We start from the raw sequence: 24,797 nt of genomic DNA on the forward strand, positions 1-24,797 counted from the left end.
ATGGTTTTGGTCGAATCTGTTTGTTGCCGTGATAACGGTGTTCAATTGATTTGGTGTTTTTCTAAAAGCAGTTGTTTGATGCATTTAGTTTAAAATGTTCAGATTTAATTTACCAGGATGGAAACATTTTTATACTTTTGTTCAGCCAAAATTGGTCAAAGAGGAAGCAAAAAAAAGTTTTTTCTATTTACGATTGTTGAAAAGCTGTCGCATATCTACACAAAAAAAACAATGCAAAAATAGTGTCTTGTGAAACACATTCCTATTATTGAGTCAATTGACTGGCTTGAAGGTTCAAGCTAGTTTTTGACCCCGTGTAAACTACCACTTATTCTCTCCCCCATTCTTTTAAATTAGGAGAAATTTCCAAAGTATTTAAAATTTATTTTACAAAAACATCAAAACATGCATTCGGCTAGAAAAGAAATATGTATTAAAGATTTTTACAAATAAATTATATAAAACTAAAACGGCATACCAATTCATACAAAGCAGTCACATGAAACTCATCACTCCAAACTGCTAACATTCACTATAATCCATGGTTTAAATGCTAACTTGCAGCTAGCAAATTTCAAGTGCACCCCGTGATGATCACGCCATTCTGTTTCCTTCAAACTAAAAGCGCAGAAGAACCTTGATATTTGAACTACCGCATAGAAAAACTTCAAGTATATTTAAGGTAGACCATTCTTGACGGGTGGCGTCTGCAGCGGTTTCGAAAATAAGAGCATACCAGAAGATCCATGCTTCGTTCCCAGTAAACTCATACCCAAAGCGGCCAGCCTCCCCACCAGGGGGCGACAGACAAACTTGATTTAAGGTGTCTTGAAGTGTTTTGGGGTCGGCACTGGTTTTAAAAACCATGGGGGCACAACACTTGGTGCTACGTACTGTGCACGAACTGGGAGTTGAATGTCTCAACCTTTGGACCCTCCACCACTCCCATCGGGTTCTGGGTTCTTGGAGGACTACGCCTTGTTGTCGGACAAGACGTTGCCGGCCTTGTCCTTGATGCGGAGCCGCCCGGTGGGGTATCGGGTCTCCTGACGTCCGTCGCTGAACACCGTCTTGACGGTGCCGTCAGGATACTCGCGTCGCTTGTAGTCGGCCGTGTGCACCTCCTTCTGGCCTGTGTTGAATTGGATCTCCTTGGTGCCGTCCCTACGAAGAGAGTGAGGGGAGGTGAGGACAAGACCTAACGCGCCTCGGTGATGGTTGTCGTGGCTAATGGGGATCGGCATCTTTCAAAAAATTTCAGGTTCTGTTCTGGTTCCTTGTTTCGGCCTCTCTTTGACTGCACAGTAGCAAGTTGGAGAGTATATCCTAAAGGCAACCCTCAAGAGCTGTAGAGCTGTGTGGTTCTGTGCGTACGTACGGGCTGACGTGGATGACCGTTCCATCGATGATCACGCACTCCTCTCTCCCGTCAGGGAACAGTGTCTTCACTGTCTGGTCCGGGAAGGTGATCTCCTTCCTGCCATCAGGGAAGTGCTTCTCTGAAAGACCAACCATCACAAGATGAGCGTTAAGAGAGCACTCCCAAGACCAGCATAAAGACCCGTAACAATAAGAGTATGAACATCACCACAGTGCTATGGTTTATACCGGTGCGTTGGGAGAGCTGTTCTTACAGGTATCCCTTGAGCGATCACAGTAATGTACAAGACCAAGAAGTATTGAATTGGTGACCAATATACTTATATATGCGCCATTTGGTGGACATTTTCATCCTAAGCTTCAGACAATACCATGAGGGCATACATTCTAAGCATGGGTAGACCAGATGGGAATCAAACCCTGAACCATGGCAGTGTTAAAGCTACGGTCTACAAGTTTACCTTGACAGGACCATCTCACTCAGGGAGGTACCAGTGATGTCTGCGGTACCACTGTGTCTTACCATTCTGGAGGTTCGGGAACTGCAGGATCTCCATGCCGTTGGGGAAGGTTGTGTGGGTTGTCTGCGCCTCTGCATAGTAGTAAACCTGATGGGACAGATGATGGCTTATTAACCCGAACTTTCTAAACAGAGAGAGGAACTTGACATACAGAGCAGACCAACAAACGTCCCCTCTGGTGTGGTTCATGGTCACTGGTATTCAGGACTAGATCTCCCTGACTGGTGCAGTGTTAGTTTAATCTGGTTAAAGTGGACTGTGCCTTATAATCAGAGCCCGATCCATCAGACCAATGGATAACTCCATCTCCACCATTCAACTAAAAACATTGTTTCAGACTTCCAGCAATATTCCTTTCGGTTAAGTCTATAAAGTCTGTTTTTAAGGTCCAAGTTAGGACTAGTTTATCAGTCTACGTGTCAACAGGAGTCTGCATGTCCCATGGAAATACTGTCTCATCCCCGTAGTTGGCGGTAATCTGCCATATTCTGAGGTGTATACGACGGCCTAAACGGCGTGTGATTGGTCGGTTGTCGGTCTCACCACTCTCTGGTCGGCCATGACCTGCTTGGTGTCTCCGTTGAAGAAGGTCATGGTGGTGGCGAGGCCGTCCGCAGACAGCTCCTTCCTGGTTCCGTTGGCGAAGACGATGAGCCGCCCGCCGCATGGGAGAACCTGCTCCGTCTTGACAGCACAACACGCACACCTTAACACGACACGTACACACCTTGAGCCAAGGCGAACATGTAACTAATGGGAGGATCCGCTCTCCTCTCCCGAGCTCCTGCCTAGTCCCGCGGTGTGTGTGTGTGTGTGTGTAAGGAGCCGAGACTAGAAGCTCCTCCTTACCTTGCCGTCGGGGTACGTGGTCACCTCATGGTTGGACTCTGGGCTCTCGTTGGCCTCCTCTACATGAGGCAGCAGCGGCCTCTTCTGCCAGGGACAAACACACCGGCGCTGAGGATACTCATTGCAATGTGGCTGTCAGGGTACAATAGTGTCGTGTGCCGTTTACCTTTAATGACGTGATTCGTGTGAGATGCGAATACACGATGTCTGAAAAGTTCCTATAGTCGAGAAATACTTAAAGAGCACCTATTATGCTTTTCCGACTTTTTTGACCTATAAACGTGATTTTTAGTCATGTTTAACCATACCAAAGTGTCAAATAATGACGTACATGCATTTAGACGTATTCCCTGCTGACCGTCTAGGGGGGGCTGTGCAGAGCGCTAAACACGAGGGACGCCGGTCGCGTTTTCCGGGATTTATCTACGTAGAACAATCCGGATTTTCCATGTATGGTAATGCCCAAACACGAAGCCGAGTGTTGACAGCGAATGCTGAAAGCGCCCACATGAGAGGAAGAGTTTCCCGAAAATCGACATCGTTTTTTGTGCTGTGATTCGTGTCTGGTTGCTCTAGTAGGAGTCATTAATAAGAAATGAAGACCAGAAAAGTCGTATAATAGGAGATCTTTGAGGTTATTGGCTGCACTGAGGCTCAGTAGGAGGGGTCAAAGTTTGAACTGATTGAACTCAAGTGGAGAGTTTTCACTGCCAATCGCACCTGACAACCATGAGGTAAAGAAGCCTCTGTGTGTGTGTGTCTGTGTGTCTGTGTGTCTGTGTGTGTGTGTGTGTGTGTGTGTGTGTGTGTGTGTGTGTGCGTACGGTGGTCAGTGCAGTCTGCAGGGGGGGCAACGGTGGCTCCGGCACCAGGGTCTTGTCCGGCGGTCTGGCAGAAGGCGTCTCCTCCGCTGAAGAGGAGGCAGAGGACGAGGAGGAAGAGGACGACGACACTGGCCCGGCCGGCTTCCTCAGGCTGCTCTTCATCGTCCCGGCTGTGATCAGACGAGAAGAGAGAAAACACGCATGATGGAGACGTCACCACCGTGTGACCCCACCCTGGGTGGACGGCCATACAGACACACAAAAGCAATATCCAACGTCCAAAATGCAGAAAGGTGAATTTGCATGATTTAACTGACAAGCAGCATAGATAAAGATCAATAATCTTTTAACGTGGTCCATGAACTAAATATGACCATATTTCTCTGTTCATCTGATGGTTGAGAGTACAGTAGTTGTGTGGGTGGTGGTTAAACCGCACCAGGCCCGTTGAGGCTGTTCTTCCTGGAGAAGCCCCTGGCGTCCACGCCACCCGGCGGAGGGCTGTCGGCCCGCGTGTCCAGAGGACTCTGGGGGCACGCACACGCACACACACACACACACACACACACACACACACACACACACACACACACACACACACACACACACGTCAGGATCCAGCCCAGGCCACCACCACCATCACAACCTGACGCAGCGAGAGACGCTTGTAGTGATGTATCAGGGGCTTTTTACCCAGAGCTACCTACAGAGGCTTCAGATACATGGCATCGGGGAGGGGGTAGGGTCAGGGGGCGTCTTAGCTCAAGGCTGAAGGACTTTGGCTGTTAGACCCAGTACCTTTTGGCTGAGGGTGGAACGCCAGAGCCACTCGTTTATCCTGCCCACCGTTCACAAAGGTTACATTTTTAGGTGCTCGGGATGGTCCAGATTTAGTTCATCTTTAACAAAACTATTATCTTTATTCTAAATTCTTAATAATGGACCTTGAGCAGAGCAATGGTAACGGTGACGATCTCCTGAGGGGTCGATAAAGGACTCTGAATGTGATGACATGATATCCATCTTACAGCAAACTTGACCCCCTTGGCGGACGAGGAGGAGCAGGAGGAGGGGCCGCCGGGCGAGGAGCTCCTCCTCCAGGAGCCCAGACGCAGCCTCTCCAGGGTGTTCACCTGGAGGAACACAGCCAATCACAGCGCAGAGCTCAACAGGACGTCCTACTCCAGAGAGAACGCAGCCAATCACAGCACAGAACACAGCCAATCACAGCGCAGGGCTCAACAGGACGTCCCGCCCCAGAGACAACACAGCCAATCACAGCACAGAACACAGCCAATCACAGCGCAGGGCTCAACAGGACGTCCCGCCCCTGAGACAACACAGCCAATCAGCTCAGCTGGTAGGTAACTCGTTAGTGATATGAAGACGCATAATTCCATTAAGGTTTGATCATCGGATTAAGCTAATACTCACACGGCGAGGTATTAACCCGCTGATTAACTGAATGATAGTGTTTGTGTTTACGTGACAGACCACTTGACCAAAAGCCTTGAGCCGCATTACGGTGGACTCATTCAGGTCTGCGTCTAAGCGTCTCCAGCAGAGGCAGCGGGGGGGACGACACACGCCTACCTCATCCTTGAGGGCGCCGTTCTCCGTGTTGAGGGTGTCAATCTGTTGGCGCAGGCGGCCGTGGGTGGTGCCCCAGCGACTCTCCTTCCGCCTCACCTCCTCCTGCATGTCCACCAGCTGCTGCCTTAGAGACTGCAGAGAGAGAGAGGGAGAGGGGGCGAGAGACACAGGGTTACACTGCTGCTAAAGGAGAGGGAGAGGGGGCGAGAGACACAGGGTTATACTGCTGCTAAAGGAGAGGGAGAGGGGGCGAGAGACACAGGGTTATACTGCTGCTAAAGGAGAGGGAGAGGGGGCGAGAGACACAGGGTTATACTGCTGCTAAAGGAGAGGGAGAGGGGGCGAGAGACACAGGGTTATACTGCTGCTAAAGGAGAGGGAGAGGGGGCGAGAGACACAGGGTTATACTGCTGCTATAGAAGGGAGATTGAGGCAGAGAGTGAGGGAGAGGGGGCGAGAGTCATCGGGTTACACTGCCGCTATAGGCAAGACAAGGTACATTTATATTATTGGCACATTTCGTACCCCAAAGAGTATAGAGCGCAGCACTAAAAACAGACAGGAACAGTAATCTAGCAAACCGTATGTAAACAGTAAAACGTTGAGCAAAAACATTAAATAGCAAATTTTGGATATAGGCCTATTAGTTAAAGTGATCAATTTCTTAAATCAGTGTTCAACACAGAGGTCTTTAACTTCACGTCTCCACTGCTCTACTGGCAAATTTGTGGAACCGAAGCTCAAAGCAGCTTCACCAGTTTGGACGACAGGAACAACCAGTAATCCGTCACCTGCTGACCTGAGAGGACTGCGAGGTCGTGCTGGCTCAGGAAGTCTGATAAAGGCCTCGTACCATTTAGTGGTCTACGAAGACGCAATAGGATTTTGTAGTTAATTCTGTGAGGATCTAATAGCCGAGTGTCGAGTTCTGAGAACTGGAGTTATAGGCTGAGCTTTTGTCTCGCTCTATAGGAGAGAGCAAGTGGCGAGAGTCATAGGGTTACACTGCGGCTAAAGGAGAGAGAGAGAGAGAGAGAGAGAGTCATAGGGCTACACTGCTGCTAAAGGAGAGAGCGAGAGAGCGTCATAGGGTTACACTGCTGCTAAAGGAGAGAGAGAGAGAGAGAGAGAGAGAGAGAGAGAGAGAGAGAGAGGGGGGGCAAGAGTCATAGGGTTACACTGCTGCTATAGGAGAGAGCGAGAGAGCGTCATAGGGTTACACTGCTGCTAAAGGAGAGAGAGAGAGAGAGAGAGAGAGGGGGCAAGAGTCATAGGGTTACACTGCTGCTATAGGAGAGAGAGAGAGAGAGAGAGAGAGGGGGGGGGGGGGCGAGAGTCATAGGGTTCCACTGCTGCTAGGAGAGGGAGAGAGAGGGGGCGTGAGTCATAGGGTTCCATTGCTGCGAGGAGAGAGAGAGAGAGGGGGCGAGAGTCATAGGGTTCCACTGCTGCTAGGAGAGGGAGAGAGAGGGGGCGTGAGTCATAGGGTTCCATTGCTGTGAGGAGAGAGAGAGAGAGGGGGCGAGAGTCATAGGGTTCCATTGCTGCGAGGAGAGTGGGTGTGTGATTGTGTGTTAGCAGGTCTCTCTCTCACCTGGATCTCCTCTCTCTCCTTCTTGTCCGGTATGGCCCGGGCGGCTGAAGCGTGTTGCTCAAACAACTTCCTGTCTCTCTGAAGCTTCCTGTTCTCCTCCTTCATCACCTCCTCCAGTTTGACCACCCTGGCCAGCTCCTCCTCCCTCCTCCTCTCAAACCCCTCCCGCTCCCTCCTGTAACGCATAGCAGAGCATAACATAGTATAACACAGCTTAACATAACAGAAGATAGCATCACAGTATAGCATCAAAGCATACCATAGCATCGATAGACCGATGTTGTATCGTACAGCATACGATAGGATAGCATGGTGTAATATTACTTTTTTTTTTTTGCACAGCGTAGCTAAACATAAGGTGGTGGTTAGTGAGGTCCCCCCTTCACTTTAGGCGTCTTTGAGTGTTATTAATTATTATTCATGTTTAACCTCTGTTTTCCTTTTATTCCTAGTCTGTTTTACATAGTTTTGAATGATGACTATATGCTCTGTAAGGTGACCTTGGGTGTCTTGAAAGGCGCCTCTAAATTAAATGTATTATTATTATTATTATAAAAAGTACAACTAGACACTGCCCGGGCCTGCTGTCGGGATGTCCTGCTACTTAACCTACTTCACATGCGGATAAAGCCATGCATGGCGCACATATGGCTTTACTACATTGTGTAACTAAACTCCACCTGCTGCGGCGGCTTTCATTTTGGCTTCCGCCAGGCATGCTGGCTGCCTCGTGGGTCCTTCTGACCTCTTCCACCAACCTCTTCTCCACCTCCCCTCCACACAGCCCTCCCCCTCCCGGCATCATTCCTCCTCCTCCACCCACCTCCCCTCTCTCAAGTCATCCAGCTCCCCTCCACCCAGCGCCAGTCCTCCACCTCCCCTCCACCCAGCTCCCAGCCCCAGTCCTCCACCTCCACTCCACCCACCTCCCCTCCCAGGCCTCCGCCTGCTCCCCTAGCTCCGGTCCTACCTGAGGTCCTCCTTGCTCCTCTCGTTCTCCTCCCTCAGCCGGCTCAGGGCGTTGTTCTCCTTCTTGAAGCGTTCGATCTCCAGCTCCAGCTCCACCAGACGCTCCCGCAGCTGCTGGGACTGCACCTGCAGGCCTGGGCACACCACGGTGACCACAGAACCCTGGTTTACCACCCACTATAGTTACCAAGCTACAGTTACCAAACTCTGACTGTTCATACAGAGAGAATCTAAACTTTAAGTCCCTGCCTGGTCACCTAAAATCCATAATTTGCTTCAATTTAAATCAACTACTTTTACAGTTTTCTTACCAGGTGCTTTGTCAGTCTGCCTGGGCTCCGGCGCAACAGGAGCAGGTGCATTCTGGGACTTTGGCTTCAGAGCGGGAAATAACCTTGTCATAAGCTTGGAGGGGGCAACGGTGGGCTCTGCGAGCTCCTGATTGGTCAGGATCGGTCCAGTACTCGTCTCTACCCCTCGGCTTGCCGCCACCTTCCTGGTCAGTGCCCTCTCCGGTGGGGAGCGCTGATTGGCTGTTGCCCTGTGCGGTGGGTGGGTGGGCGGCGCCACAGCGGTCTCCTCCAGGTCGTTCCAGGTGTCGTCGTCGTCAAACTCCAGCCCACCCTGGTGGCCGTCGCTGTCCTCCAGCAGGGTGGAGTCATCAGGGCTCGTGAGGACACTGTCCCCGTCATCCTCCTCTTCCTCTTCCCCGTCGGCGTCCGTGGTGTCGGCGTCCGTGGCGTCTGACCCCGCCCCCCCGCACTCGTCCTGGTACGAGCTCTTGTTGTACGGAGGGTTGGGTTGATCGGGGAAGCAAAGGCCGCTGGGAAATGCAGTGTGCGCCTCGTCTCGCCGGTTTGAAAGCTTGCCGTCGACTGCATCGACCCCCGACTCTTCTTCCTCCTCCTCCTCCTCCTCCTCCTCTTCCTCTTCCTGCTGCTGCTGGGGCTGCTCCTCACCCCCAGCTTGCCCCCCCCCCAGCACCAGGACCTCCGAGAAGGGGGTGGCCCCCCCCTCGCTGCAGAGCGGCGGGCCTTCAGGAGGGGAGTGCCGGGGGGACTTGATGGGCGTGGATGAGAGCCGGCGCTGGTGGAGATCCTTAGCGGCCTGCAGCTGGCGGTCCATGTTAAGGACCTGGCGGTACAGAAGAGTACGTGTTACACACGGGCATGACCAGGAACGCCCTGGACAACGGACCCTCAATAGGCATTAATCCAAAACAGACGACGAGTGATTCGTCTGAATAGCTCTTGAATCTCACCCACAGCATATTTTAAAGGACAATTACTTTTTTCGTAGGACACCTCGCACAAGGATGCTTACAGGTAGGTTGTTGACAATGGGGTTTCAACCCAGAACCTCTCAGAAGAGAGTCCGGCGCCCTTTTCTACCCATCGATCACAACCCTTCAACGGAGTGACTGCTTTGATACGTCCCGGAACGCGGTGGGTCGCAACGAAAGGCGCAACGGCCGGATCTAGTTATCCCCGGAACGGGCTCCGGCTCACCTTCATGACGAAGGAGGAGTTGGAGGAGAAGGAGAGCTCCTCGGCCGCCTGCTCCAGCAGCTCAAACTCCCCCAGCTCCTCGTGCTCCTGGTGCACCTCCCCCGCCCTGCCCCGCAGCCTCTCCTGGAACGACACCTCGAAGGAGTACTCCGCTACGCCTCCTCCCTGCTCCGCCGCGGCCGACGCCACGGTCCTCCTCCGGGGAGCTGCTGAGCAGGACGTCTGGGGGTTTCAACCAGGTTCAATATGGGGGCCGTTAACACCTCTTCAATACCCCTTGGAACACAATCAAATACAGATGACACGGACCAACGGCGTATAGGGGGATGACAGATCTCATCCTGGAATTATGTTTAAGTATACAAATGTATTATTGACGTAATGAAGTGTTGCAGTGCAACACTTCCAAAAAAAAAAAAAAAAGGACCTATGTAATCTGGAGCTGACATTATTGGATTGAAGACTTGTTTCTACCTCTTCGGGGACCCTGGCTGGGGGGCCATTACGCCTGGCAGTGTCGTGTCGGCCCTTCGGCCCCGGCTGTCGGGTCCCGGTGCTGGGCCGGCCCGGGTCGCTGGCCACGCGGCCCCTGGAGGCCGGCCCTCCGAGCGGACCCGACCTCCTGGCGTTGGGATCCCCGGCACTGCGAGCTGGGTGCGGCCGACCTGCTTTCCGCTGGTCCTCCGGTTCCTCGGGGTCGTGCTGCCGTCGGGGGACCAGGGCCTTCTGGCGCGGCGGCCCTCCCACCGCCCTGGGCTGGCCCCTGGGGGCAGCGGGCGGTGGCGGGGAGCGGTTCTCCTTGTTGAGCGAGGCGGTCTTGCGCTGGACGGGCTTGTGGTGCTGGGACGAGGTGGCGGGCTCTGGGTTGCTACGGGCGACGGGCCTGGCGGAAGGCGGTGGGGCGCTGGGGAGGGGCGCTGGACCCCTGGGGCGGCCCTTGTAGCGGGACAGGCCCTGGCCCCGCCTCAGGAAGGCCCGTTTGGGCGGAGCTGCCTGAGGCTCCTCCCCCTGGCAGTTCTGAGGGAGCCAGACATAGCCCAGGTGATAAGACACACACGCTATTGACCCAACCCAATTCCTCTTCCAACAGGTAAAAGCCTACTTCCTCTGGCAACAGGATATACAATATACACAGCCTGCTTCCTCCTCTCAACAAAGATGAGGAAAAGTAACGTGTTCGGTGTCCGACCTGTTTGGGCTGCGTGACCTTTGACCTCTGCTCCTCCAATCTGAGCTTTTCCTCCAGGAGCGCTTCAAACGACTGTTTCTGACCCCCAACCGGGATGGGCCTACACACACACGTACACAAACAGCTACATTACACACCTGCCACACCTGCCACACACACACACACACACACACACACACACACACACACACACACACACACACACACACACACACACACACACACACACACACACACACACACACACACACACACACACACACACACACACACACACACACACACACCTCTCTTCCAGGTCGCCGTGGCTCTCTGTGTGGGTGAGTCCGGTTCTTGCCACGCCATCACATGGGAGCAGAGAGACCTGGTGGTCATCCTGCTCAGAGCTGTTTGCCCAGCTCAGCTCGGACTGCTCCTCCCTCGACACCCACGCCGCTGATGGGGCGAGCCAAAGTAAGGTCAAGTGTCAAAGGGATTCAGGGCCCAACAGGATTTATTGTTTGATATATTGTTACAGGACATGATTACTGATACAGGGACACCCCAAAGGAGTTTTATGTATTTAAGGGGTTGGAAGTCATCCCTCGGGGGTGCAATTACAGAATAGTTGCTTTAGAAAAGAGCAGATGAGGTAAAAAGTCTGTCTCTAATATTATCCTTATGATGTAATAATATATAAACAGAATTATGTAATTTGATTAAAGTGTGATAAATGTATCACTTAAAATGTGGACCAGTAAATCGTTCCAAGTTCTCCAGTAGGTCGCTTTATATGCTTCAAGTAATAGCAAAGTATAACAAATACTTAACAAAAGGAGGTGCCTCCAATTACCAACATATGCCTTAAGACTGATTCTCACCCTCCGTTATGTCCTCCACGGGCCCAGCGTCCTCTCTCCCTGCCTGGGGAGACGGTGACTCCTCATGGGGACCCGGCACGGAGCCCTGGTGAACTCCGGGGCCGTGTGAGGGGAGACTGCAGGGGGCTTCACGAGGAGGAGAAACTGCCTGCAGTGTGACCTCCCTCGGCAGAAGTCCCGACAGACCTGCCACAAAGTTCCCTTTTATACATGTGACACTGTGATTTTTTTTACATTTTTGTTGTTTAGTTTTTATCTACTAGCTGTAGGTTGATATTATACAGTGGAGCAGAGGAACCTAAACATTTCAACAAGGAAATTAACCCAGAAGTCAATTTAATAGTCTCTGTGGGACCCAACCACACATTCAAAAAACGAAAGGGTCACCCGTTAAAATGTGCTGGTTCTGTGCGTTGTCTTGACAAGACCCGTTTGAGACCTGATCCTATACAGCCAACCTAACTAAACTATATTATACAGCAGAATTCCATAGTACTAGCTTTTGTATACATTAGATGTATGATGAACACAAGAGTATCACGGTACCTTTTCCAAAGTACTGAGGTCCGTTCATCACTCCCAGAATCCTTTGCTGCTCCTCCTGCAGCTGCGCCAGTTCCTCCAGCTGGTGAGCTCTCAGCTGCTCCTGCATGTGATGCTGCCATCGCCGCAGCTACACACAAGGGTAACATTCCACACACACAGGCATGTACATTAACACATTATGCACAGGAGTTCACCACTTTTTTTTCACTAGCATGCTGCACATTGTCGCTCTCCTACCATAACTCCTTTCCTTATCTCCTCTCCTCCCAAACGGTCCTATTTCTGGCCCCACTAATCATCTCCTCTGACATTTACTAAGGCTCCTGTCTGACCAGGACCAGTTCCTGTTCCTGTTTAACCAGTGAGAAAAGTGGAGATGTTCTAGAATAAGAACTCCTACGTGCATACCGCCCACAATCCCTTGCTCCAAGACCCCAAGAGGATCATAGGTGACGGGTTAGGTTTAACCCTGGGTAATCCTGGTACATGTATTTCTCAGAACGTTTAATCACCGATCGCATGACAAACAACCAAGACAGCGACATTTACCTGTTCTAGCTTCATTATCAGAGACAGGTCATGTGGTTTGTTGTTGCCCGGCTCCTCGACACTTTCCTTTGCCCCCGCTGAATGCCCAAGTGGTCCACCGTTAAAACCGTTCAGAGGCTCTTCACAGCCAGTTCTTTCCACTCTAGCAGTTCCAGGTCTCCGGCAAACCTCCCCCGGTTCTGTCAAACCCTCGGACTGGGCCGAGACACCGATAGAGCAGCTACTGTTGGTGGAGGTGGGGAGTGGAGCGAAACTGGAGTTGAACGAATCGTCGGAGTTCCCTGGTTCGGAGCCCCAAGGCAAGCGGTTCCCGGGAGACTCGGCCAAGCGTTTCCCGGCTGAGTCAACCATGTCCGGGGACAGGTTGAGGATTACCCCGGCGCGGCTACTGCTCGGCATCCATCGGGCCAGGAAATCCACCTGGGAGAAGTGCAGCCCAGTTGAGGATGACATGCTCTCTTCCATGGCACGGTTGGCTAATCCGGGATTAAGAGGACAGATTATTGTGACGGGTTTATGGCAATTCGCCCTTTAATTACATTTCCGGGCATTTACAAGCGGCGGCTGTTGCCGGGAGACTGTCCCTAGGTTGGTTTAATCACATAACGACGGTTTGCATTCATCGAATATTTTTATGTTGTAATAATACAACTGAACAATGCGCCAAAACACACATGTGTTAACCATGTCAAATCGATCAAGACTCAAACGGCGACCAGGTGACAGAGTAAATCGTTGTTTAAACGGGATGACAAGAGCCCGTCACGTAACATTACGTGACAACAAGTCCGACAAAAAAATTTAACAGAGGTTTAATGTGGGAATCTGTTGAGCAAATGTAGTTTAAACGCAATCAATTCACGTAGTTACCTTTAAACGTAGAGTTTATTCGCCCGGCATTTGCTTCAGGTTCAACTTTTATAAACAAGCAGTGGAGATTCGAAGGCTGCCGCCCTATCAAAGCTGTGAGCCCGCGAGAGAACGGACAACAAAACCGATTGCATCGTGGGAAATGCAGTTTTAAACGTATCCGTAATCCTCGAATTAAATCTGCGTTTGTATTCATTTTATATTGAACCTAAGGTGTATAACATCTATATTTATCCTTTTGTGTAGTTTAAAACTGATTAAATTAGACGCAAGTTTATTATTGATATGCGATATTTGTTTTAAAGAATAGTAAAATGTCATTTCCATGTATGTTTCAAAATAAAGGTACTCACACAAAATACAATTTCTGCTACTTTTTCTCTCATTTGGGGATGGTCGATCACTATTAGATTTTAGGTTTTTTGCATGTTAAATGTTGTTGTTTGTTGTTTGCTTTCGTAGAGTTGTAACGTTTTGTCATTGTTGCCAAGTTCACAAAGATGAAAACAATACTTTGATAGGAATCTTCCGGTAGTAATTCCAAGCCGATGATTGGGCAAAACGAAAATTACAAATTTCATAGCATTCGTCGAATGCAACGTTACTGGTTAGGTATGGAGAAGGTTTATTGCAAGGCCCATGGTAAGGAATGATATTAGTATTGCATAAATCAAGCTCATAAGAAAACAGTACGAAGTCGTCAATGCACAGATGTACTGTCTTGTGAATATAGCTGCATGACTTTCAGTTTCTAACGAGATCTATCAAATGTCATGTTCGATCCCTATCATAATCATATAATGTTAGTTTGTTTTTTGTTTTTAAAGTTGTTTCTTATTAAGGTGTGTTTCCTTTTGCATTAACAGATAGGGAGTGTATGTTGAAAACTGGCGTGAAGGAGGGACCGAATAAGGGCAAAAGTTTTTATGTCTGCATTGACAAACAGGGATGTGATTTCACCCAAGTGGCAAGGTAACGGAAATGATCATATTCATGCATTGTTTTAAGTAATTTTTTTTGTTTTCTGACTTACTTTGGGTAAATCAATTCAAAATAATGATTTGCCCAAGTCTGTGTGATATGAATTAAGTTTAGATTATTTTACCCTTTGCTTTCAAAGTTTCTTTACTTGACTTCATACCCTTCCAAGTTCATTAAATGTAAACCATCTGTCAAATGTGTCGTGCAGAAACTCCTGCTATTCCTTAAAGAAGCCTAAGTGTATGCATATCCTGACCTCATAAACTAGTGAATTCCTACCAGAAAAAAATATGAATGACTGAGTTTTTGTCAAGATAGGATATAGTGTACTTCATTAATATTTCATCCCAACCGTGACCTCGATGGTCCTCTTCCATTCCAGCATTCCAGCATCTCACTGCCTCCACCACCCAGACTCCATGGTCGAGCTCCAGGCCATTTCCCACAACCCAAAGCAAGCCATCCACAGGTGTGTGTGTGTGTGTGTGTGTGTGTGTGTGTGTGTGTGTGTGTGTGTGTGTGTGTGTGTGTGTGTGTGTGTGTGTGTGTGTGTGTGTGTGTGTGTGTGTGTGTGTGTGTGTGTGTGTGTTGATAGTGTAGTGACTGTATTGTGGCTTGTTGCAGGTTGTACTACCGCTGTGTGTCAGGGAAGAAGGAGGGTCTGAAGTGGTGTGGAAATGTTCCTTGGACTGAAGTAAGACACACACCCTTCACATAGAGTAGGAAGTCTGTGTAGGTCCTCCTCAGGTGTAATAGAGTATGAATTGTGTGGAAAGTGTGTACAAAATGTACACTAGAATGAAATCACACGTGGGAGTGTCTATCCAGATGAATGATGGATGGATCTTCTTAACAAAGGATTGATCTATGGGTAGATTTTGAAATGGGAAATAAATGTCACATCGGCAGGAAAAGCAAGGGCCCTTTTAGGGCACAAATTCAGGTTTGGATAAGTATTAAGTGTGTGAGCTCCTAACAGGGCATCTATGTTATCTCGGCAGGGGGAGAGAGATCGGCGCAGTCCCCTTGTTAGCCGTCAGCTGCAGCCCTCTGTCTTGCCGCCGGTTCGAAACCCGTTCAAGGCATCAGAAAAAAGCGGGCAGGAGTCCGAATGGAGGAGGATCCAGAGCGGAGCGGCGGGTGGAATGAGAGGACGGCGTGAGGAGCAGGACGAAGGGGGTAGAACGGGCAGAGGAGGGAGTGGCAGTGACGAAGAGGATGGAGGAGAGAATGTGGAGTCCTACCGGGGTAAAGCTCTCCCTGCTGGGATGAAGATCAAGAAGAGAGGTTCCGATGAGAAGGGGTGCAGCCCCGACGGCGAGAAAACAAGAACCACGACAACCGAGGTCGAGCCGAAGGACAAGAGAGGCGACGGAGAAGGAAAGAAAGATAGAATACGTTCTGGTTCGATGTACAATGTTGAAACGCCATCACCAAACTCCCAGAATCCTCTTGGAGACCTTCCCCAACCACCACTTGGTCTCATCAGTGCTGCTGGGTCAAAGGTTAACTCTGTGGATAGCTCCTCGCCACGTCTTACGGACCCGCCTAGGTCAGCCCTCCCCACTACAGGTGAGAAACCAAACCGGTCCCCGGACCCTGCACCTAAAGACCCCCGAGAGGACCCACAACCGGCCAGAAGTGAGACCACCAACCCCTTGACATCCTGTCACTCACCCCGAGGTGAGGAAGAGGAGGCAGAGGATGATGATGACGACGACGACGTCCAGATCGTCTCAGTGAAGCCCGGCAAGCAGACCACCAGCCCGCCGCTGGCCCTCGTTCAGAAGACCCTCACCGCCTTCCCAGGGTTCAAAGCGGCTCCCCAGGTCAAAGGACAACCGGATGACCCAAGGGGGCTGCAGAACCTGCTCCTCAACCAGCTTCAACAGAAGAAGGTATGTGTGATATAACATGACCAGTGAGTTCCCCCTGCGTTCATCTCAGATTGACGGAGCAAGACATGGCCCAGCCTGCTGCCTGGCCATATGGTGCAGAGATATAGTCATTTAAGACCTTATGTGGTCTAAAGTCCCTCTGGGAAAGCACTGTCGGTAATGCTGTATTATAAAGTACGGCGGTGGGTATTATGCTTGACTCTCTAGTGCTACATGCGGTGCTGAGCCTGTGTGTGTGTGTGTGTGTGTGTGTGTGTGTGTGTGTGTGTGTGTGTGTGTGTGTGTGTGTGTGTGTGTGTGTGTGTGTGTGTGTGTGTGTGTGTGTGTGTGTGTGTGTGTGTGTGTGTGTGTGTGTGTAATGTGCCCACCAGGCCACCCTGTCTGTGGTGAACCTTTCTGCTCTGCCAGATAAGGGCGAAAGACTGAAGTCTCAGGTGAAGGAGCTGGAGGATGCCCTGAATTCCCTGAGTCTGACCGTCGCCTCCCAGCCGGGTAAGCACCATGATGATAATGAATCCCACATGGGAAAATAACTAAAATGCATGACTACTAATGAACACGAATAAAAACCTTATTTGCTAGTTGGGATAACTACTTTACAAGTCAGGACGCCAGTAGTTTACTAGTTAGGACATTAACTTTACTAGTTCAAATCCTATGTTTACAAGATACAACCTCAGCTTCTCTTTAAAGAATCACCTCTACCAATCTAAAACACTCATCTCACCTCACATCAGTGTTGCAAGCTAAAACACCTGCTGGATTTTTACCAGCAGGTGGACCACATTAACCAGCTAAAACAAGGCTTCAGCCTGGCACAGCATCTCATGAATTGCCAGAGGCTATCGCAGGTCATTTCTGTGATACTTCCACCAGTGATGACATGTACCTGAGATAACGGGTTTGTGTGTATTCCTCATGACAGAGCCCCAGGAAGAGGCTAGTTCTGATGTTAAGCCCCGCAGCGGGGGTCCCCACCCTCCCAAGCTGTTTAGTCGTGTGGGGGGAACCATTCTTCTCCCGGCCCCCGGACCCTACCAGCAGCAGGCCACCGGGGGGGGCCTGGAGCTGGGACTGAGTCAGGGATCCGGCCAGATGTTTGGAGGTAGGAACCGGCTCTCTCCTTCTCTCTTTGACTCCTACTAATCATCTTTGGATCCTCCTTCCACCTCCTTAGCCTCCTGTTAGTATCATTTTTTACAACAGTCATTAATCGCTTTTCTCCAGAGCAAAGATTCTACAACAATAGCAACATTCTGCAAGGTGTTGTAGACTATTCTAGCTAGCCACAAATGAACAAAAGCGCACAATATATAAACGTTCTTCATCGTCTTTATACATTTCTCTCTTCCTTGGTCTCACTGGGGGAGAAATAATGAAATCTAGTTTCTTTGTTTCTCTCTTTTCATGCCAGGTTTTATTAATTAACATTTGCCACGGCATTAAACCCACCTTTCGTCCCCCAGCCAACTCCACGGCTCAAGCGTTCTATGGTGGCAGGATGACTGAGACCCGGGGAATCGCAGTGAAGAATGCCACCAACGAGGCCATTGACCACCTCCACCGGTCCCTGGAGACCTGCCCTGGACCTGAACAAGAGGTCCCGGATCCCAGGGGCATCAAGGTCCAGTCCCCTTCCTCTTGTTCCTTCTCCTCATACCTCACTACAGCATAGAACACAATCGGCCCTTTGATTGTTTAAACTGTTTTTTAAAACAGAAAACTATTTTAAGGTTATCAGTTTTTTTGACACAAGGGATGTCTACACTCTTCTCGTCGTCTCTGGTGACCTTATTGGAATTGAGATGTTTTGTAACTTAACAGAATGGATTACACTCTCTGAATTTTGATTGGTGACGAGCTCTGCTTGTGATTGGCTGTTCAGGTGCCACTCATGACTCACCAGAGGCAGGCTCTGGCTTGGCTGCTTTGGAGGGAGAACCAGATGCCCTGCGGAGGAATTATGGGTAATCAGCACCATTGTTTACCACTGCCTCTGCCCTCAATGATAATTAATTAATTAACAGAACTTATTTTATTCAAAGTAGAATTCATCCTCAATTGACATGGACTATGGTTTGTTTAATTTTCTAATTCTTATAGTTGAATGGCGCTTATTTTCAAAGAAAATATCCCCAATATTTGTTAAAAATACTACAAAATACTCCCTAACCACTGCTAATTCTTTAGTTCAAGACTGGTTTTCTGACTTTGCACTACCTGTACTATTGTGTCTTCGGTAAGTGTTCACGTATGTTGATCGATTAGTCACTGTATGAATACATGTTGTGGTATTTTATTCCTGTTGTGTTCCCTTGGCCAGCTGATGACATGGGTCTTGGGAAGACGTTGACCATGATCGCTCTCATTCTGGCCCTCAAGAAGAAACCCAAAGAGGAAGAAAAGGAGGACAAGAAGGTGGAGAACTGGTTCTCGAAGAACGGTAATAAGAAGCCTTTAACTGTATGGCTCCTTCATTTTTCGGGTTTTACCAGAGTGGTAATTTATCTATCTGAATGTGATGAGAATTGTTCAGGTTCTCATTTGAAGCGTTTAATTTCATACAAAGCTCTTTGGTCCCCCCTAGTGTCCGCTAGCACCTAGTCCGCAGAACTGTCCCTGACCTACTGTTACCACGGAAGGATCTTAAATACTCAGAGAAAAATATTTTGTAGCTCTAACGTTGCTTATGTAGCTATATGCTATATAGCGTGTATATATAGTGTTGTTTCTTTATCTTTATGTTGATGTACCATTGGTTCAAATGGGGTGCTCTCTCTTCTAGACCCCAGCCTGGTGGTTTCCAAGGCAACGCTGGTCATATGCCCCGCCTCCCTGGTGCACCATTGGAAGAAGGAGATCGAAAGACACGTGAAGACGGATCGACTTAGCGTCTACCTCTACCACGGACCCAACCGGCAGAAGAACGCTGCGCTGTATGCACAAGCAGACATTCACACAAGCACACACAAGCTCACCTCATACACAAATACCTGTGTCTACTTTCAATATGAGGTCACATGTTTTGTAACTTTTTAATTTAGACTCGCCCTTCATGAGATAATGCCATAATGCTAACTGACTGACTTCACATATACACTGTGAATACCTGATTATAAGTATTCTATTATAATGCATAGGGCAGTGGTGCTGCGGCACCGTTGGATGCATGTCGGAGAACCACTGCTCAGACACATGCACACTTGTAATGCATACACTACCTGACTCAGACAAATTCACGTTTCTATGTTTGCATGTATCGGGCTCATATTAACCGATGTTTCTGTGCCTATGTCTGTCTGTCTGTCTCTCTCTCTCAGACTTGCTAGTCATGACGTTGTGGTAACCACCTACAGTCTCGTTTCCAAGGAGATTCCTGTTGCTAAGGACGGACCTGGGCATCCCACCAAGGATTCGGAGTACACGGTGCTGGTGTTTTCTCATCTGGTTTGGGAGAAGGGCTGTAGGGTGGATTAGGCTCAACCAGTGCATCGGATGTAGCTTGAATGCAATGAATTTTCGCATTTGACTCTTACACAATATTATTCTTTTCATGCATGTCTATATGTATAATATCCTGTATTTCATCACCTCTCAATTGACCGTCTAGTAATTAATAAGGAGCATTCCCTCTGAGAATCTGTGTTTAATAAGTGACGGTGCAGGATAGCCTAGGGCTGTTTGACTCTCATCACAAAGTTACTGTCCACAGCTGACCTGTAGGCATGCAAGACCCCCCCCCTGGCCCCCTACCTTTTTTGGAAGGGTTATATTCAGAATCGTACTGTCTTCTGCGCTCTTTTTTTTTTCTTTCTTATGTAGTAATATCCCCCCCAACCCCCCCCTCCCAGGTGTGTGCGTCGGCGCCCCTCCTCAGCGTGGCATGGGACCGGGTAATCCTAGACGAGGCCCACAACATCAAGAACCCCAAGGTGCAGACCTCCATGGCCGTGTGCCGGCTGAGGGCACGGGCGCGCTGGGCCGTCACGGGCACGCCCATCCAGAACAACCTGCTGGACATGTACTCTCTGCTCAAGTACGCCCTCTCTATACTGCCCTGGTTAACCTATCCAATATATAATTTTCTTTTATTAATATTGTTTGCCTTCCAGCCTTTTTTAACCTGTGAAACGTAAGCTCTATTGAATATAAATGACTGCTGTAATTATGAAAAATAAATAGTATAAATCGGAATTTTGTGCAAATTAATCATCTAATGTCATACTAAAATGAAATGAGACAAAAATAAATGATGACTGAACCTCTCCCCCCTCCACCCCAGGTTCCTGCGTTGCGCTCCGTTCGATGAGTTCAAGCTGTGGAAGTTTCAGGTGGACAATGGCTCCAAGCGAGGAGGAGAGAGACTCAACATCCTGACCCAGAGCCTCCTGCTGAGACGCACCAAGCACCAGGCCGACTCCTCTGGAAAACCCCTGGTACAGCCCACACCCGTTTACAGCTAGGAGGAGCGCACCCGTTTACAGCTAGGAGGAGCACACCCGTTTACAGCTAGGAGGAGCGCACCCGTTTACAGCTAGGAGGAGCACACCCGTTTACAGCTAGGGGGAGCACACCCGTTTACAGCTAGGGGGAGCACACCCGTTTACAGCTAGGGGGAGCACACCCGTTTACAGCTAGGGGGAGCACACCTGTTTACGACTACAACACGGGTACACTTGTTTATAAATTGATTTATTATTAATGGATGCTTCGAGCATTAAAAAGGAGGCGAATGTATGATAATTGCAAAAACTGTCTGGAAGTTTTACCAAAACTACATCATAGTTAACCAAGCCTTTTAGTTATTTGGACTAAAGGACTATGGCTTTCCTACTTTATTTTACCAATGAAGAACAGTGGCATGTGCAGCCCTTTTCCTTTCTTTTTTTGGTGTACCTTGAATCGATGGTGTGCCTGGACTTTTGGTGGGTGCTGCTAAAAAATGTTGGGTGTACCAGTGCTCCTCAGTAAAGAGTAAAGTCTGACCCTGACTGGTTTCAGGTGTCTCTCCCTTCACGCACCTGCCTGGTGCACCGCCTCACCCTGTCAAAGGAGGAGCAGTCGGTCTACGATGTGGTCTTCGCCCAGTCCAGGTAAACAAAGCACCTTCTCATTCGGGCAAACATGGCTCCTCCCACCAGCTCCTCCCCCTGACGTGTTTCCATGGGACTCAGGTCTACTCTGCAGAACTACCTGCAGAGACATGAGGGGAGAGCCATGGACAAGGCGCACGCCAACGCCCCTAACCCCTTCAACAAAGGCAAGTCAGACCACATCATGAACCACAACTTAGTCGCTTTGTTTGTTCATTTATTTTTGTTATTTAGTTCGATAGCTCAGCTAATTTGTTGGGTCAGTTAATAAGTTAAGTTAGTTCTTGAGGTCAGTTAGTTAGGTTTGATTAGTTAATTTGTTAGATAAAGGAAGTAAGAAAGGTCAGTTGGTAAGTTATGTTGGTTAGTTAGCTAGCTCAGTTGCACATCTATGCGGGTGTCATACTTTTAAGCATAACACTTTTCATAGCTTAATCTAGATTTGTGTTTGTGAACTCAGTGGCCCAGGAGTTTGGTGTATCGCAGTCTGACCCTAAAGCCCCCATTACCCAGAAGCCCCAGCAGGGATCCAGCACCATCCACATTCTGTCTCTTTTGCTACGCCTCAGACAGTGTTGCAGCCACCTGTCCCTGCTTAAAAAGGTAGATACACAAACACACAAACCATGTCAGTTATGGCTGAATGATATTGATCACTTTTCTGCCTCGATCTCCATCGCTCTACAGACTCTGGACGCCACGGAGCTGGAAGGTGACGGGGTGGTTCTTTCCCTGGAGGAACAGCTCAACGCTCTGTCTCTCTCCACGGGGACCCCTTCGTCCTCAGGCCCAGGGTCCGAGGACACAGTGTCCCTCAACGGGAGCCGCTTCCCCTCCTGCCTGTTTGAGGACCCCAGCAAGAGCACCAAGGTGTGTTCTGCCCACCACTCGGCCGATCCAAAGCTTGCAGTGAATTCAGAAAAATCTCATTGAACGGGCACCTAAGGGGGAAATACAAGCATATTATATAAAGTCAATGTCACTTCAAAGAGTAAATTAAAAAAAAAGGGTGCTCGATTTATTATCTGCCAATGGAGGCTACATCAGCACGTATAATAAACTAGCTACTTGATTCTGGCTGCTTGATTCTTTAAGCAAGAGCAGGACAACAATGTAACGTGATGGAGCTGTCTTTGTGTCTAGATCTCTGCCCTTGTCTCTGAGCTGAAGGCCATCAGGAAGAGTGACCCAGATCAGAAAAGGTACGAGACTCCCGCCATCCATCGTAACACGCCAGAACGGAGATCAAGGAATACTCTTGACCAAAAACAAGAAGCACCGTCTTCTGTAAATTATATTCTCAAATCAAGCCAGCGCTCATTTCGACAGAGTTGGCATTTGACTTTGAGTTGGCCAATCTAACTGAAGCAGGCGAGATATATTTGCTCCGTAGTTGAAGTGTGGATAAAATTCACCATTCCAGCTTCTCAAAAGTAAAGGTGTTTGAGTGTTTTCACTCGTCGGAAAATGTAATAAAAAAATAATTAATCTTGATTACCGTATTTTAGAGCTCCATTTGGATTCTGATATTATTATTTTTTCACTATGCTCCAGTACAAAATGCAATTGTAATGTTAGGCACAGGGACGAAAGATAAACAAACTAGTGACTGAAATATCTTTACTTTGAAGAAAAGGTTGATGGTATGCTGATTCTAGCCTGAATAACGGCACGTGGAAAACACCTTATTTCCCTAAAACTCCAAGAATATTTATTTTAAGACTAAGTTCTTAGTCTTAAACCCATAACATAAATAAAGGAAAGCTTTGCATGAGATTCCCCCCAAAATATCCAATCTGGGATTAAGAGTTTCTTAATTGATCAATGTAATTATTATAGGAATGGCCATTGATCCTTCAAGATTTGTTGCGAGAATGCAAGAGTAATGTGTGTGTGTGTGTGTGTGTGTGTGTGTGTGTGTGTGTGTGTGTGTGTGTGTGTGTGTGTGTGTGTGTGTGTGTGTGTGTGTGTGTGTGTGTGTGTGTGTGCAGTGTAATTGTGTCACAGTGGACAAGCATGCTCAAAATTGTGGCAGTGCACCTGAGGACTCTGGGCCTGAAGTACGCCGTCATCGACGGCACCGTCCCTCCTAAGAACCGCATGGACCTGGTGGAGGACTTCAACACCAACCCCATGGGTCCCCAGGTAACACGCAACGGCTCAACGGCACTATAACAGCCAGAACCCCTAATCACCAATCTACCTCTCAATTGTTAATCTCAGATTCAGCAGGTTTTTCTACTTAATTTTCTGGTAGAGTGAGGAAGAACCAGCAGGAGTTTAAAAAAGCAATTGTTAAACACTAGTGTGTGTGTGTGTGTGTGTGTGTGTGTGTGTGTGTGTGTGTGTGTGTGTGTGTGTGTGTGTGTGTGTGTGTGTGTGTGTGTGTGTGTACTTGACTTGTTTGTGTCCATGTTAAACACTATGTAATGTGCGTGTGTGTGTACTTGTTTGTGTCCATGTTAATCACTATGTAATGTGTGTGTATACTTGTTTGTGTCCAAGGTGATGCTGGTGTCTCTATGTGCTGGGGGCGTCGGCCTCAATCTGATTGGGGGAAACCACCTCTTCCTCATCGACATGCACTGGTGAGTCACGCCCACAGCAAAAAAAAAAACACATATTGGTCTTTATCCAATGTGGAAATGCTTTAACCTTTGACCAATGGGATCGCTTTCAGGAACCCGGCATTGGAGGACCAAGCCTGCGACAGAATCTACAGGGTTGGACAGCGCAGGGACGTCACCATCCACAGGTAAAGACACTCACCTGTTCTGCTGTGTGCTGTAGAAATATGCCACGTGTCTAGGTTACATGCTGTTTAATAAATACACTACCAGGGCTACATGCAATTGAATAAATATCAATATCAAGACTACATGACGCATTATAAGTGCACTGTTTCAGCGATGCATGATGGTTTACAAAAATGCACTGTCTCAAGGCTACATGTTGAAAAGTACACTGCATAAATGTATACTTTAAAGGTGGCTACATTCAATTTGTAATGTTCAGTGCGTGTGCTTGGGTGTGTCCCAGGTTTGTGTGCGAGGGAACGGTGGAGGACAAAATCGCCACACTACAGGAGAAGAAGAAGGAGCTGGCCCAGAAGGTTCTCTCGGGCACAGGAAGCACCTTCACCAAGCTCTCCCTGGCTGACCTCCGAGTAATCTTCGGAGTGTGAGCACGGCCCCTCACTATGAACAACTTCTCCACCGCTCACTAACTAACTCCCTCACTTTTTGCCTTTATCATTCAGCTTGATGGAAAAAATGTTTCATATGGTTATACTGTTCGTTATAATCATGTTTTGTTTTGTTGTCCGTTTTTTATATTCTTGAATGTTCAACCACTGGCACTATTGTTTTATTTGGTATATGTGTGTGTGTATGTGTGTCTATATATAACACACTTCCTGAAACATTGTTTGATTGAAGTGGATGCTTTGACTATTGCTGATGTGTTAATAAATCATATTAATTGAAGAGGAGGAAATGTAATTAGGTGAGTGCTGAATGCAGCGCTTAACTATTGTTTGTCTTTCTTTCTTTCTTATTCTCTACAAAATTTGGG

The 24,797-nt window shown here is 48.6% G+C and overlaps 2 protein-coding genes across 6 annotated transcripts; one reads left to right on the forward strand and one right to left on the reverse strand.

Annotated features, from left to right (window-relative positions):
- Window positions 1-363: 363 nt before the first annotated feature.
- cenpj (centromere protein J) lies at window positions 364-13,405 on the reverse strand. Of its 5 annotated transcripts, none has more exons than XM_060040205.1 (20): window positions 13,253-13,405; window positions 12,383-12,858; window positions 11,834-11,960; window positions 11,288-11,473; window positions 10,715-10,862; window positions 10,428-10,527; window positions 9,713-10,255; window positions 9,239-9,460; window positions 8,042-8,864; window positions 7,732-7,864; window positions 6,762-6,936; window positions 5,168-5,299; window positions 4,603-4,707; window positions 4,014-4,101; window positions 3,575-3,744; window positions 2,751-2,834; window positions 2,445-2,585; window positions 1,904-1,988; window positions 1,379-1,499; window positions 364-1,164 (listed from the first exon to the last, which is right to left on the reverse strand). In XM_060040205.1, exons 2-20 carry the CDS (start codon window positions 12,845-12,847, stop codon window positions 972-974), a joined length of 4,041 nt encoding a protein of 1,346 aa, XP_059896188.1. In that variant the 5' UTR covers window positions 12,848-12,858; window positions 13,253-13,405; the 3' UTR covers window positions 364-971. The 5 variants fall into 5 exon arrangements, with proteins under 5 accessions (XP_059896188.1, XP_059896187.1, XP_059896189.1 ...); XM_060040204.1 differs by having other exon boundaries at window positions 11,288-11,488; XM_060040206.1 differs by having other exon boundaries at window positions 11,288-11,488; window positions 12,383-12,802; window positions 13,253-13,389.
- A 358-nt stretch (window positions 13,406-13,763) lies between these two features.
- Window positions 13,764-24,600, forward strand: ttf2 (transcription termination factor, RNA polymerase II). Its single transcript, XM_060039965.1, has 23 exons — window positions 13,764-13,894; window positions 14,119-14,224; window positions 14,616-14,702; window positions 14,858-14,927; window positions 15,235-16,131; window positions 16,503-16,623; window positions 17,057-17,236; window positions 17,598-17,755; window positions 18,017-18,098; window positions 18,455-18,574; window positions 18,917-19,067; window positions 19,452-19,557; window positions 19,983-20,167; window positions 20,414-20,567; window positions 21,133-21,224; window positions 21,306-21,391; window positions 21,685-21,827; window positions 21,912-22,094; window positions 22,368-22,426; window positions 23,216-23,369; window positions 23,730-23,812; window positions 23,905-23,979; window positions 24,264-24,600. The coding sequence occupies exons 1-23, from the start codon at window positions 13,801-13,803 to the stop codon at window positions 24,406-24,408; spliced, it is 3,531 nt and encodes a 1,176-aa protein (XP_059895948.1). The 5' UTR covers window positions 13,764-13,800; the 3' UTR covers window positions 24,409-24,600.
- The last annotated feature ends 197 nt before the right edge of the window (window positions 24,601-24,797 follow it).

This window comes from Gadus macrocephalus, chromosome 20 (genome assembly GCF_031168955.1).
Source record: "Gadus macrocephalus chromosome 20, ASM3116895v1".
NCBI classification, from domain to species: Eukaryota; Metazoa; Chordata; class Actinopteri; order Gadiformes; family Gadidae; genus Gadus; species Gadus macrocephalus.

Bases quoted from the DNA above. Each gene is read 5' to 3' on its own strand.
- cenpj (XM_060040204.1), bottom strand. From the start codon at position 12,847: ATGGAAGAGAGCATGTCATCCTCAACTGGGCTGCACTTCTCCCAGGTG. The intron at 9,461-9,712 runs GTAGAAACAAGT...TGAAACCCCCAG, and splicing joins CAGCCAGGGTCCCCGAAGAG to ACGTCCTGCTCAGCAGCTCC. The intron at 1,989-2,444 runs GTGAGACCGACA...CTGTCCCATCAG, and splicing joins TCATGGCCGACCAGAGAGTG to GTTTACTACTATGCAGAGGC.
- ttf2 (XM_060039965.1), top strand. From the start codon at position 13,801: ATGATTGGGCAAAACGAAAATTACAAATTTCATAGCATTCGTCGAATG. The intron at 23,370-23,729 runs GTAACACGCAAC...TTTGTGTCCAAG, and splicing joins CCAACCCCATGGGTCCCCAG to GTGATGCTGGTGTCTCTATG. The intron at 23,813-23,904 runs GTGAGTCACGCC...GATCGCTTTCAG, and splicing joins TTCCTCATCGACATGCACTG to GAACCCGGCATTGGAGGACC.